The sequence below is a fragment of the Centroberyx gerrardi genome, chromosome 4 (assembly GCF_048128805.1).
Source record: "Centroberyx gerrardi isolate f3 chromosome 4, fCenGer3.hap1.cur.20231027, whole genome shotgun sequence".
Taxonomy (NCBI): domain Eukaryota; kingdom Metazoa; phylum Chordata; class Actinopteri; order Beryciformes; family Berycidae; genus Centroberyx; species Centroberyx gerrardi.
The window spans coordinates 9,449,097-9,461,607 of NC_136000.1; the positions used below are offsets into that span (position 1 = coordinate 9,449,097).

Consider the following 12,511-nt stretch of genomic DNA (forward strand, 5'->3'; position numbering starts at 1 on the left):
TTGATTGGACAAGAGGCATTCCATGAGTGCTGATATACAGTATAACAGCACTGGGATGCTTTACTGTATGTATCACTCCGCTTCACAGGTGTTCTAATGTAACCTTGATTAGGCTGCGTTCACACATCGCATTTTTTTGTGTGGAGAAAGCTCTGCCTGGAGCGCTTCTTGTGAGGAGAAATAAAAAGCGGATCACGACAGCGTCATCTGACGTTAGCCGATTAGCTGGCTAGCTAACCAGCTGGTTAGCACTTCTAGCAGACAATACAGTGTTGTGCAACAAACAAATGCTTACCAGATATTCCCAGTACACGTCCACACAAAACTCTAACTTCATTCGCACCTAGCGACAGCGCAAATATGGATACATTTGACCTTAATTATGAACGGTCGGCCGAGGCGGAAGGTTGGGAAGAAAGTAAGCTGAAATCGTCTGTGCTAACCTCAAAGTAGCTAGCTAGCCTGCAGTCGGGAAACGGTTTACCTGTTGCTTGGCAACACTTGGTAGTGGAATCTTGAGGGAACTGTTTTTGTTGGCGGAGACAAATAACAGACAAAAATCATCTGTTGTCTCAAATTACCATTACTTGATGAATAGCTTTGTTTATACAACTGTTGTATAAAAGCAATATCACACTCAAGGTCGTGCTGTTGTACTGTATATCAGCACGGCTGCGATTCGGTCATGCTGTTGTACTGTACATCAGCACGGCTGTGATTATCTTCGGCCTACGACCGAATCACAGCCGTGCTGATATACAGTACAACAGCACTCCCTCTCGTGTGATATTGCTTAAATAACATAAATAGACAATTACACGAACAAAACGTGTGTGGGAGAGGTTGAGAAAAGTCTGCAGGGTATGTGAGAGTTAGAATCAAATAATTACATTCAGGTTATAAATAAAAAAGGTGAAGGAAGAAAAGCAATTATAGTAAAGATGATAAAAAGAAGAAACGCAAAAAACAAAGAAATTAAACTTGAGATGTAGTATTACAGAAGATGCATTAGTAGCAGGACTGCTTTTACATGTTTCTTACATTAGTTCAGATGAGCATTTCTATGTGATTTAACTAATCTTTTTGTGATTTAACCCTGACAGCGGTCCTTAATAACAAGCTGAAAATTGTCCTTGAGTGGTTTGCGAAAAGCTGGCTGAGACGCTCACTGAGTCATCATGTTGATTATAAGTTCAAATATGGGCGTTGGGTCAGAAACCAAATGCTGTGGTCATCAACACTCCTCCAGAGACACTGTGGTGGTGTTGAAATCTCCATTATGCATTTTGAAATACATGGGCCGATAGCTCCACTCCTCTTCTGCCTTGCCTAGCTGACTTCAACCACAAGGTTCCCCACAACATGGAGGCTCACGATCCACCCGGAAGTCGTTTTGATTCCTTTACAACCACTTTTGCAGGCACAGTGGTCATGCTGCGTTGTTTTAGCAGTAGCCCTTGCGGTCTTCGGGAGGTGGCATGTCTCCTGTGGAGAGGCAAGAGAGTGCCATGCTCCAGTTTTTTTTTCTGTTAACTCCCCCCTGGTAGCACAGGAATTGTTCGAAGCAACCAAACTAAAGTACTTGATGCAGAGACCAAGGCCAGGGGGCATTATTTGGTGTGCTATTTCAGAGTATGCTTTTTGTTCAGCTACGGTAAACTGAGAGATTGTGCCTCACAAGAGTCGCCACAGTAACATACCAGCTGAGGATCTCTTTGCCTCAGGATCACTGTGAAAACTTGAGGCCTTCACTAGCTTTTGGAAAAAAAAAAGATAGAGGTAGAAGATATACACAAAGAAAGATGGAAATTAGGGTAGAAGATACAGTGAGTCCCTTTATGAGGAGTAAGCCTGTTCACCAAGGCCACACAGGAGACTCACACATCTATAAACTCTTGAAAATGTTGGTAGGCAAGGTACAAGTGGTTCTCAGGAACCGTGTATCTCAACTCTCGACGTTTTCTCTCATTATTCCCCTCACCTGCAGGTCAAAGTGTACCCGCTCACGCAGTACGAGCACGGAGCCGATGACGTCCTCGTGCTGGGAACCGACGGTCTGTGGGATGTCCTCTCCAACCAGGAAGTAGCCGAGGCGGTCACCTGTTTCCTGGCCAACTGCGACCCCGACGACCAGCACAGGCACGTTCGCTGCAGCCACCAGACAGGGCTGAACTTCCTCTCACCCCTGTCTTATTTGGAGAGGATGAACGTTGTTATCTTGTCGTAATTATGCTAATTTCCAAACATTTGGATAAGTCATTCTCTGATGTCAAGGGAAAGCTTGTGAGATTGGTAATGCAGAGCTTTTTTTGTGAGCTTATCTCAAAAGTTCATCAAATGGGCGTAAACATTGTATCATCAATTCATGTGGCTGTAGGCAGATGTAACTATTATTAGTATTCAAAAATACTGTGTGTGCTTATAATCACATTTTACAACTCTGTTCCTTGTATATCATTATGTCATGACCGTTTATCACTTCTGTTACCTCAGGTACACAATGGCAGCTCAAGACCTGGTCATGAGAGCGCGAGGGGTGCTGAAGGATCGAGGCTGGAGGATATCCAATGACAGATTAGGTTCTGGAGATGACATTTCTGTCTACATCATTCCCCTAATGTATGGCAACAGGCAGACCTAGCCGAGCTGCGGACCATCACAAAACCTTAGGACATAAGAACGACAGTATACCCTGCCTTGACCACCCAACTTCACCTCTGCAGTTGCCCTAATCCCCTGCACTCTTAAAGTGCTTCAGTGTGGACTTTCTTCTTCCTGTGGTGAGGGATCCAAAATGTTCTGGTCTGGCCAGAGATTGGGATTTCTGCCCCGTTTTCTTTGGAAGATGATCTCAGGATGATCAATATTCCCTCCTTTTTGTTTGGTCTTTTTTACTGAAAAGAAACCAATGGCAAAACTGGATCCTGAACACACTAGAGCTGAGTTGAACAACCGATAGTCGTCATTATGAACCTCTGATGTCTGTATTTCACTGAAGAAGCAATCCTGAGCTTTGTCACGTGGGCGATGCCTACTGAGGGGAGAGAGAACGGACTCACATTGATGAGATGTTGATGTGCATTTCAGGATCGCTGTTACTAGCTTATGTTAATGTACAATATTTACCAATGTGAAAATGTAAATAATTCTGACATATAAGACATTTGGTGAGTGTGATTTGCCGAGCACCTGTACAGTGTATAGACCAGCCGGCAGAGAGCGATGTATATATGAATCATACCTCCTCTGTTCCATGTATGTTTTTAGTATTCCATCTGGCCAGGATCAACCGTCCGCATCTATTAGTCACTTGTCTAAAAAAACAAACACAAAAAAAATAAATAAAAAAAATGCAAGTCTTCTCTAGCTTTAAGCACTGGGAACACGGTTCCCCTTTTAGTAGTGTAGCTGCAACATTTTTTTTTTTTACTCTGTGCAATACTGTTCTGACTACTGTGGGAAATGTCTTACTTAGTAGATGAAGGAAAACATTTGTCGATGCTCTTTTGTTGACATTACAATATGAAAGTGCAATCACCGTTGAGTTTCTGGTGTCAGCTAAATGTGACTGTGCTTAGAAGTTAGAGCATCTCTTACTATGAAAGCTAGCTCAACTTGTACAATACTCTTGCATTCTAATTGAAGAAGAAAAAAACACATTTTTTGTACTTCACTCAGTCAAATCCAGCCATCTACCTCGCGATTCTCTTCCTTTTTATCCTTTTGTTCTATTTAAATGTTGTCATTGTCCTCTTTCGGTGGCTGTTTACACACTACATTTGCTACAACTGGTACCTGTGCCATTATTTTGGTCAACAGTCGAGTTAAATTCTCATCTGTTGTTGTTGTTGTGTAACTAAAACATCTATTCTGTACAAGAAACGTAAAATACTTTGCTTGGAAATGCACTGAAGAAAAGCAGAGCAATCACCCAGGACGCTGTGTGATGGATGGTGTGTTGTGTGGAATATCGTTGGCAGTGTAGTTTGTCTAGTTTTGTCATGTTTTATGGTTTGTACCATATGCTCAAAAAGACATTAGATGAATCTGACATTGCTAAAATGGATATACCGTCCCTATAGGAGATAAACCCCTTCTCGTGGATAGCAGGAACCTCTACATAGTGCATTCCTCCTGATTTTTCCACTTAAGGATCTTTAATTAATAAGGAAGTAGATAAACAAATGACAAAGACCATCACTGCAAAGAGACAATTCTAATAGAAAACTCTGAACACGTGTGTCTCCGCAGTCAACACGTTTTCCAGATCCAGTCTTTTTTCCGCATTGTAGTTTATTTTGCTTAGCTGTGGTTTCGGTTTCTCTTAACTGTACACAGATATTGTATCTTAATTGCGTTACATCCAGCTGTGGCTCGCTTAAGATGAAGCTGCTGGAACATGGAATGGAACAGATGTATTTAATTTAAATGTAAAAAATGTGTAAATACATTTCAGTGGACACTTCTGGACAATTCTCTCCTTTGTTATACTGTAACTAAGTGATGTACATTTTACCGAAACAAAAAGACGTTAATTTGTACTGTTTTGAAAGCCTATGCTCAATGTAAAAAAAAAAAAAAAAAAAATTTAAGATTCACTTTTCAACTTTATTAAAAAATGACAATTCCTGATCATTTCTTTGTGGAATTAACTAAAGAGCATTGTGTCCTTGATAACTAGTCTGTACACTATAGAGAAGATAGGAAAATAGCATATGAGGTGCTGGTTGATTCCTGCTTAGAGCTGTACTTTTATGAGAATAGTGAGTGAGTCCTTGAGAAATAAACAAATGGGGGAAGTAAACAGAAAAATTTGATGCCCTGGCCTAACAAAAGTATTGCTGGTACGCAAGAGGACTGTATATCATTGAGTAGCATTCATGACTATCATTTTTGTTGATCTTAAAACGAAACTCTAGTTGTGGCCTACTGCTGTTCGACGGTATAGCCGAGTTGATGGTCATGTTGCTCAGCCAAGATCGGCGTGCATCGTATTAAACACTGACAAAAACTGTCAAATCCAGTCAAGAAATAAGTATCTTGAAGAAAGCCTGGGATTTTTAAATGGAAGCTGTGTAGGAACCCTGGGCTTATCCGAGCCCTCCGCTATACTCGAGTAACTCTATGGAATAATACCATCACCAATCTCACTAACTGTGTCAAGTGAGTCCCAAAGCAATACGGGGATGAAGGGTATCAGTTCACAGAATAGCCTGACAGGAGATTACATGGTGGAGGCTGCTTTGAGGGGCGTAATTTGACACCAAAGCACACACACCCTCAAGTGATGAAAGACAGTTTGATAACATGACAAAAAAAAATGTGCATAGAAGTCGTGCGTCCCCATTTCAACTGGTCTTTCACGTGAGTGGGAGTACCAGTGTGGAACAGTAGTTGGGGTTCTTGGGTGAAACTTTTTTTATGTTAATTAGGGTTGTGCAATACCTCAGTAATACTGAAGTACTGTGTAATTTAAGTAATACCAAAGTACTGTGATGTCAAAATGCTTACAATACCAGTGAGACCAAAGATTCTAAAAAATATTGAAAGGATCAAATCACAACGATTCAAATTTAATGGTTCATACAGGACAGAAAAAAATCCCCAAAACAGTGAGACAAACCTTCAGAAACGTCCTGCTGGTTTATGGTATTGGCCTACTTCTGTACCTCGCAGTGCTCAAAACTGTGTTAATCAGCAAGTCGTTTTCAGTTCAATATGGGTTTTTGAAGGCCAACATAGCCGATATTTTGTGCCAATATTCTCTAAATTCCAAGGATTCTGTCTTTCCCCCAGAATTTTGTTCTTGGCAGGGCGGAGAAGCCTCTGAAACATCATTTAGACATTCATGGGACACAAGAACTCTCCACTGACACCCATGCTAATGAAATTCTTTTAGGTGGGCTCCTTATATAGACTGCCACCCCTGAAGCTGGTTGAGTAAAATCATATCCTTACCTCCATCATATCGGCGGTGGGTGACACCGACTGGTCGGACATTGACTGATACCTGATTTTAACAGCCCAATTTATCTATATCTATATCGGTCTGACCCTAGTATGATGATATTATCTGGAATTGTGACACTCACTCTGGTGCAGTACTACAGAGTAAAACTGTGGTATCGTGACAACTCTAGCGTCAACACAAGCACTTCTACTTACCTGTGATAAAAGCCACAAAAGGGATCTCACTGAAAGTGTCTGCCAACAGCTGAAAAGGTTTTCCAGTTTGCTCAGGCAGCTGGGAGTGTGAGATCGAGTTTCCAGTAGTCCACACGCATCTGACTTGAATCAATGGGCTTAATGAGTAAGACTGTTTACACCTGAGACCAATTAATAGGCACTGCTGCACAATGCGCTGTTTAATATGTGCAACTAAATCTGACAGAATTATAGAAATATGCAAAACGCCCTGTGGCCGATTCTCTTCAAGATATTGTTGACAGTTCTTTAAGCTTTGACGAGGCACATAAGCTAAGAAGGGGATGCATTGGAGGACAACAGAGGAAGGAGCCACCAGAGCTCAGGAAAGGTTTAAGGACCACCTGTGTCTACAACAGTCTTATTGTGGATATCACATAATAACTCTAGAGCCTGAAGGTCTTTTCAATTCCCGTTATCCTACCCGCAGGTGGGGATTAGGGCGTGAGTGCAAAACACACACACACATACACACATAAGTATGTGCTTGTACATAGTACACACACACACACGGGACCATAAAATGCTGTCGTGGGAGTCTCACACTCCTGGGTCCTCTGCAGGAGCTGGAGGGCCATCTGGTCCACACAGGCCAGCACTGCATCCTCCTCCAGTCAGGCCAGCACTGATCTGGCACTCCACTCCTACTCTCCACACGCGTGTGTGGTCCAGATTGGATGACGGCAGTGATGACACAGTCATTCCTGTGGGTGGCTTGTTTTTCCAAGGTCACAGCACTCCCACCCCACCCGTGGATAGAGCCGGGGGAGATGCTGAGTGGGCTAGCGGTGAGATACTCATCTCTTGTACTGGAAAGGTGAGGCGCTATCTCACTCCATTCCAAAAGGCGATACCTGGAGCCACCGCCTTTGAGTTTTGAGTGGATAGGGTTCATCATTTGTACGGCCTTTAAATGTCAAGGTACTGAAGGTCTTTTTGATTCATGTAATCCTACTAGCAAAAGGCTTTTGATTTGTGGAACAGCTTTTAATATTCGGGCCACCGGCTTCCTCGTCTCTCATACAAAGTATAGGCTTTCTCCTGCACCCCAAACGTGTTGTATTACAGCATTGGGCAATGTGTGAAGCTATCTGGGGAATGTTCAGTATCCACATCAGGGTCGTCCGGCCTGTCAGGAGGAAGGTGCGGCTGCCTCCACAGTGCAGCTGTGATAATCATCTGAGCCGGCAGATTTTCCACAGGGGGCTCTAATTTACTGCCTTTGGGCTTCAGCAGCCTGAAGCTGATTTATCTGCAGCCCGGCTCAAATGGGAACGCCGACACAAGATGGATGAGCAGGGGTCTGGACAGGCCGAGGGCTGCCCTGTCCTCCATAACTCCTAATGCACACTGCTCACTGGTCCATAGGCTGGCTCTCAGTACAGTCAGGATGGTAAAATGTGTTTGGTTTTGCCCCGGAATCTAAATCTCCTCTATTTATTACACAAGTCAGCCACTAATTTGAACAAGTTTGCTAGGAAGGTGTAATTACTGAATGTAGACCAGTAGGTAAGATTTACGAGAATGGGCTTAACAATAACTACAGGTCTGTGGAGGTTTGTATGCTAGTGTGTCAGCTACTTCCGAAAAGGCAAAAGAAATCCCTCTGTTCAACCTACACGCATCTCTACAATGAACCACTAAAGCTTTGGAGTATAATGGCTTGTGGATTAGCTCTGCTTATCCCTTTGACTCTCCATTTAATAGCTCTTTTTTTTTTCTTCCCTAAATCACCACAGATGCTAGTGGGCAGAATTGTGGCCCGAGATGAACACAACTCTGCCTGCACCGTTAACACACGATCAAGTGTGAACTCATAAATATTTCATGTTAGTCTTCGTGGAAGGTCAAACGCAGGATTCAATCTTCAGTCAGCGAGCGGCACGCTCTCCCTCATCTGGGCTGGGGTCTGAACTCAAGACTGCAGCCCGTGCACGGTTTCATCGACCAGAGCTGCCTGCCACTGCAGCCAATCGAAGCTCATTATCCATTCCAGTCCCCACCCCCATCATGAGACCCCTGACTGCCATACTAATGTGATACAGAGCAGCCAGATGCTGTTGGGCAGCACAAGTAGGATTTAAAAGGTTAACTCACAACGCATGACCCACATCAGTGGTTCACTCAGACAGGCAGCGAGGACACAACTGTTAAAAACCCTGTGGGGGTCATGTGCTTTGTGTGTGTGTGTGTGTGTGTGTCTGCACTGTAGACTGTAGTCCAAATACTGTAGCACACCCTCCTGATTTAGCTTAATAATCAGATTATTAGGTGAATGGTGCCAACACAGCACACAGTACCGCACAGTTTTATGTCTGAGCTGCACCCTGCATGTAAGGTGTTAGGTGCAGCAACACACTATCTGTTCCAGCGCCTGGTGGTATGCAGCATTATCAACAAAGGACGTCGGGGAGAGCCATAAAGCCAGCTTGTGTGAATCAGACCAGATGTACTGTAGGCTACCTCAGTGGGCAGCAGGAGCCACGTCACTCCTCTCTTCATAGCAACAGTACTATTGACCTACATGCTTTCTACACAACCCACACTGCCTGAGGTGGTGGAAACTATGCAAATCCATACGAGATATTGACTTTCACCTCATATGCTTCGTCCTCGTGTAGTCAACCTGGTTCAAAATGTGCAAAAAAATATATCAAAATGTGCATTTCCAACTGAGACACTCAAGCGTTAACGTTTAGCTTTTTTTTTTTTTTTCATCCTGCAAGGAATTCTGCATAATGGGTCTGAGTTAAAATGAAATGCATGTCTATGAGAGTCGCAAGTCTAAATATCACATTAGATCTGTGTATAATAAACGCAAAGGTAACAATCACGACCGCATACAAGAAAGTGCTTTTTCCAAATCATTGCTCTATTTTATTTGATGAAACATGATACAGTTGCCAGTGCTGTAACCGCTCGGCTCTAACGTTACACAGTACAGTAAAGCAAAAAAAAAAAAAATGCAACAATGTAGCCAAAGCCATTGTAGATGCAGCAGCAGTTACAGCGTTAACACGGTACAACACTGTAGTTTGCATTACCTGAAAAACCGTATTACAGGACATTTTCCTCGGCTGAAGTGGAATCACCAGCACTAGCAAGGCAGTAGCTTGCGCAGTCATCTCCATAGCGGGCAGTGTCACAACCCAACCAACAGCACAAACTACTACCTCAGCCAGTACATGGTCAAATGCAGGAGCGACAAAAATAAAAAAAAATACTAAAAACGCCGTAAAAGCTGAAGAAATGCGCCGCCTCGTCTCGGTATTCACCTACACCAACATTCCCATGCAGCCAGGAATGGTCCGTCCTCTGCCTCTTCTGAGCAGACTTGAAATACGAGGGAAACCCCGCCCAAGCGGACCTGCCCCGCTCTCCTCCTCCTCCTCCTCCTTCCTTTCTTCAGTGCACCAGACAACCCACGGTCCTTTCCCCTCATATGACCTAAACTAGCGGTTCCCAAACTGCGGTCCGGGGACCTCCCGGGGGTCCTTGAGGGGGTGCCGTGGGGGTCCCTAGCAAAAATGTGGGACGGTTTTAATCTATTATGTCATTGACTAGACACTGAACGCGATGAGAGATTGTATTAAGATGGCTAATTCTGATCAAGAGGTTTCACTGTCCTTTATCATCTTGCTTACTATATAGAAAAAGAACAAAGATCTCCTCAATTGCAGGGTCACTTGGACAAAACTAGTTTAAAATGGGGGGCCTGTGGTCTAATGCATGTCTATTTAAGGGGTCCTCCATATAAAAAGTCCAGATCCAGCCCTTACGGAAAAGGAACTATAATAATCCTATCATATTTTTTAGAAGGATACTACACAAATGTCATTGCAAAAGAAGTGGGAACATTGCAATGACACCTAGGGTGATAAGAAATATCATCAAGTACAATAATATCACCATAAACTCACTACTGAGCACCATAAGTCCCTGTAGGAAGATTGCAGTGATACCACAGGAGATAGAAATACCATTAAGTACGATAATGTCACCCAAAAACTCACACACTCCAGTCCCTAAAGGAATATTATAGTGATTTTTCATTAGGGAGTTAAAGAAACACTAAGAAAAAAAAACAACTTTCATGCTCAAGGAGATAGCACTTACACTTAAACATAAGCATGCACTTAGAATTCCATTGATCAATATGTAACAGAAAGCATGCATTCACATAAAAATGAAAAATGTTATAATTGAGCACACACAGCACCGAGTTGTTTGTAGAACTGTCCCATTTATTTTACACAGACAAGTACATCCCTTCTCAGATGGCTGGCTAAAGATGACATGGAATGTTACAGTAAGATGTTTTTTTTTTTTCCTTGCATAAAATCCTCACTGTTGAAAATGTCGCAAAATGTCTTTGTCCTTTCATTTTTAAGATCAATAAAGCAAAAGTATTATTATTTTTTTCTTAATTACATCATCAACACTATCACCACACACTGTACATTGACTCGCCTCATCAGGAGAATAAAACAAACTAAACCCAGAGGCAACACTGCAATTTTTTTTTTATCTCTGTAGTTGTTAACACACGAGTCCAGCCAGTCTGTATGAGAATGGAGGGGGGGGGGGCAGAGGCGTTATCAGCTCACATTAGAAGCATACAATGATGTGTATGAGGGTCAAAGTCGTCAGTGTGGTCCGAGCGCAGTCTCGCGTCTCGGTTGCCACGGGTTACCGTCCGTTACTGTAGATGTGGGTTCACGTGGAGTTAAAAGTCCGTCCACTTGTGAAGCGTGTGGGTCAAGAAGACACATTCATGATTTCTTCATTATATAAAAAAAACAGACAAGAGCTAGCCTGGTCAGGACTCGCCGTTCTGGACTCTGGAGACGGGGGGCTGCATAAAGTCTTTGAAGGGCCCCAGGGCCTCCTTCAGGGCTGAGCTCACCTCAGACGAGGAGCATGTAATGCACTCTACCAGCGTGGGGTACAGGGCGATCACCTGAGCCCATGTGTTCCCATCCACTGCGCACAAAAGAGCCGACGAGCAAGAGAAAGGAGCACAAGGAGGAGCGGGGGAGGGAGGGGAAGGAAGAGAGCATGAGTTGTGATAGAAAGCAATCAGAGAAATAATTTCCTTGATAAAATTGCCAGAGGCGTATGGAAATGGGTTTTGCGTCTGAAGGCCGATACAATGCAAACAACTTGAAGGGCAATTCAAAAACATCATCTCTGCATGTCTTACTTCAATCTTTTGTAATTCAAAAAATCTCTTTGGGTAATTGACCTTGTTGGGTACATAAACGCATCTCCCCAGACTGGAAATAAAACCCATTTGAAAAACGGTCCCAACTGTACTCTGACACATTTATCTGAAATGAATAGATGATAGATATGGTAGTATCACTGTATTTTTTTTAGTTTTTCTTTGCCTCACCCCTTTCCAAGATCTATTTAATCATTTACACCGTTTGAAACTCACCATTTTCTGGCTGGGTCTTTTTAAGAGAGTCCATCAAGGTGCTGATGGCTTTCAAGACAAAGATAATCTCTGTCACTTGTTGCCTAAAAAGAAAAAAAAGAGGTTTATTAGCTATATATACCTACTTAAACGCTGTTTTTGCGGGAACAAAAAATGGGGACATGGTGTGAGTATCATCACTTGAATTGGATTTCAAAGGTTTCTAATGAAACTTGGCGGATACACCGCTTTGGCAGTGATTAATAAATTGCTTGCAATGAAAGCCTGTCCATAACAGAATAAATTCATTCCTGGCTAATCGACACAGGATAGAGACAGAACAGACAGAAAGGAAACAAAGTTTGTGAAAATGGTGACTTAAGTGTGTCTCAAAGATGAAGATGCTATTAACCTGATCAGATAACAATCAAGCTTAATCTTCTATCCACTATGAAAGATAGCGAGAAACCTGTTATACTACATGAGCATGATAATCTAATAACACACAAGAGAGTCCATTATGGCTGTACAAGGAACGTAGCTCTGAAGAGTAGGAAAGGCAGAAAAGGCGGAAAAGTTGCTAAAGAGATTAAATAAACTAAATCAGGTTAGGGCTCAATATTTATCAAACCTCTCAGAGTAGCAGAGTACTGAGAGAGAAAACACACTTCTTTCATTTGCTTCAGCAAGGTCTGCTGCTGCTATGTTGCACACCCTAATAATGCTGTAATCCATACCTTTTCCCATACTTTTCATTCATATATTCTACCTAATGTTATAGCATTGAAACTGGTGGTTGTGCATGTATATACAGTATAGCCCCCATTTGCTAGATTCTTGTTTGTATTCTATTTTCCTGTTTTTCTGAACTCCTCCCTGTATCCTATT

The 12,511-nt window shown here is 42.7% G+C and overlaps 2 protein-coding genes across 3 annotated transcripts in view; one reads left to right on the plus strand and one right to left on the minus strand.

The window, feature by feature from the left end:
* ppm1h (protein phosphatase, Mg2+/Mn2+ dependent, 1H) overlaps window positions 1-4,569 on the plus strand; it is a 34,390-nt gene extending 29,821 nt beyond the window's left edge. Inside the window, exons 9-10 of the mRNA XM_071922731.2 lie at window positions 1,988-2,139; window positions 2,494-4,569. Coding sequence (XP_071778832.1) covers window positions 1,988-2,139; window positions 2,494-2,641 — 300 coding nt within the window. The 3' untranslated portion in view covers window positions 2,642-4,569. The remainder of the gene's footprint in view (window positions 1-1,987; window positions 2,140-2,493) is intronic.
* A 5,866-nt stretch (window positions 4,570-10,435) lies between these two features.
* mon2 (MON2 homolog, regulator of endosome-to-Golgi trafficking) overlaps window positions 10,436-12,511 on the minus strand; it is a 51,280-nt gene continuing 49,204 nt past the window's right edge. For both annotated transcript variants that reach the window (XM_071922720.2, XM_071922718.2), the window contains 2 exons: window positions 11,645-11,727; window positions 10,436-11,187 (listed from right to left, as the gene is read on the minus strand). In XM_071922720.2, the coding sequence (XP_071778821.2) occupies window positions 11,024-11,187; window positions 11,645-11,727 (247 nt within the window). In that variant the 3' untranslated portion in view covers window positions 10,436-11,023. The remainder of the gene's footprint in view (window positions 11,188-11,644; window positions 11,728-12,511) is intronic.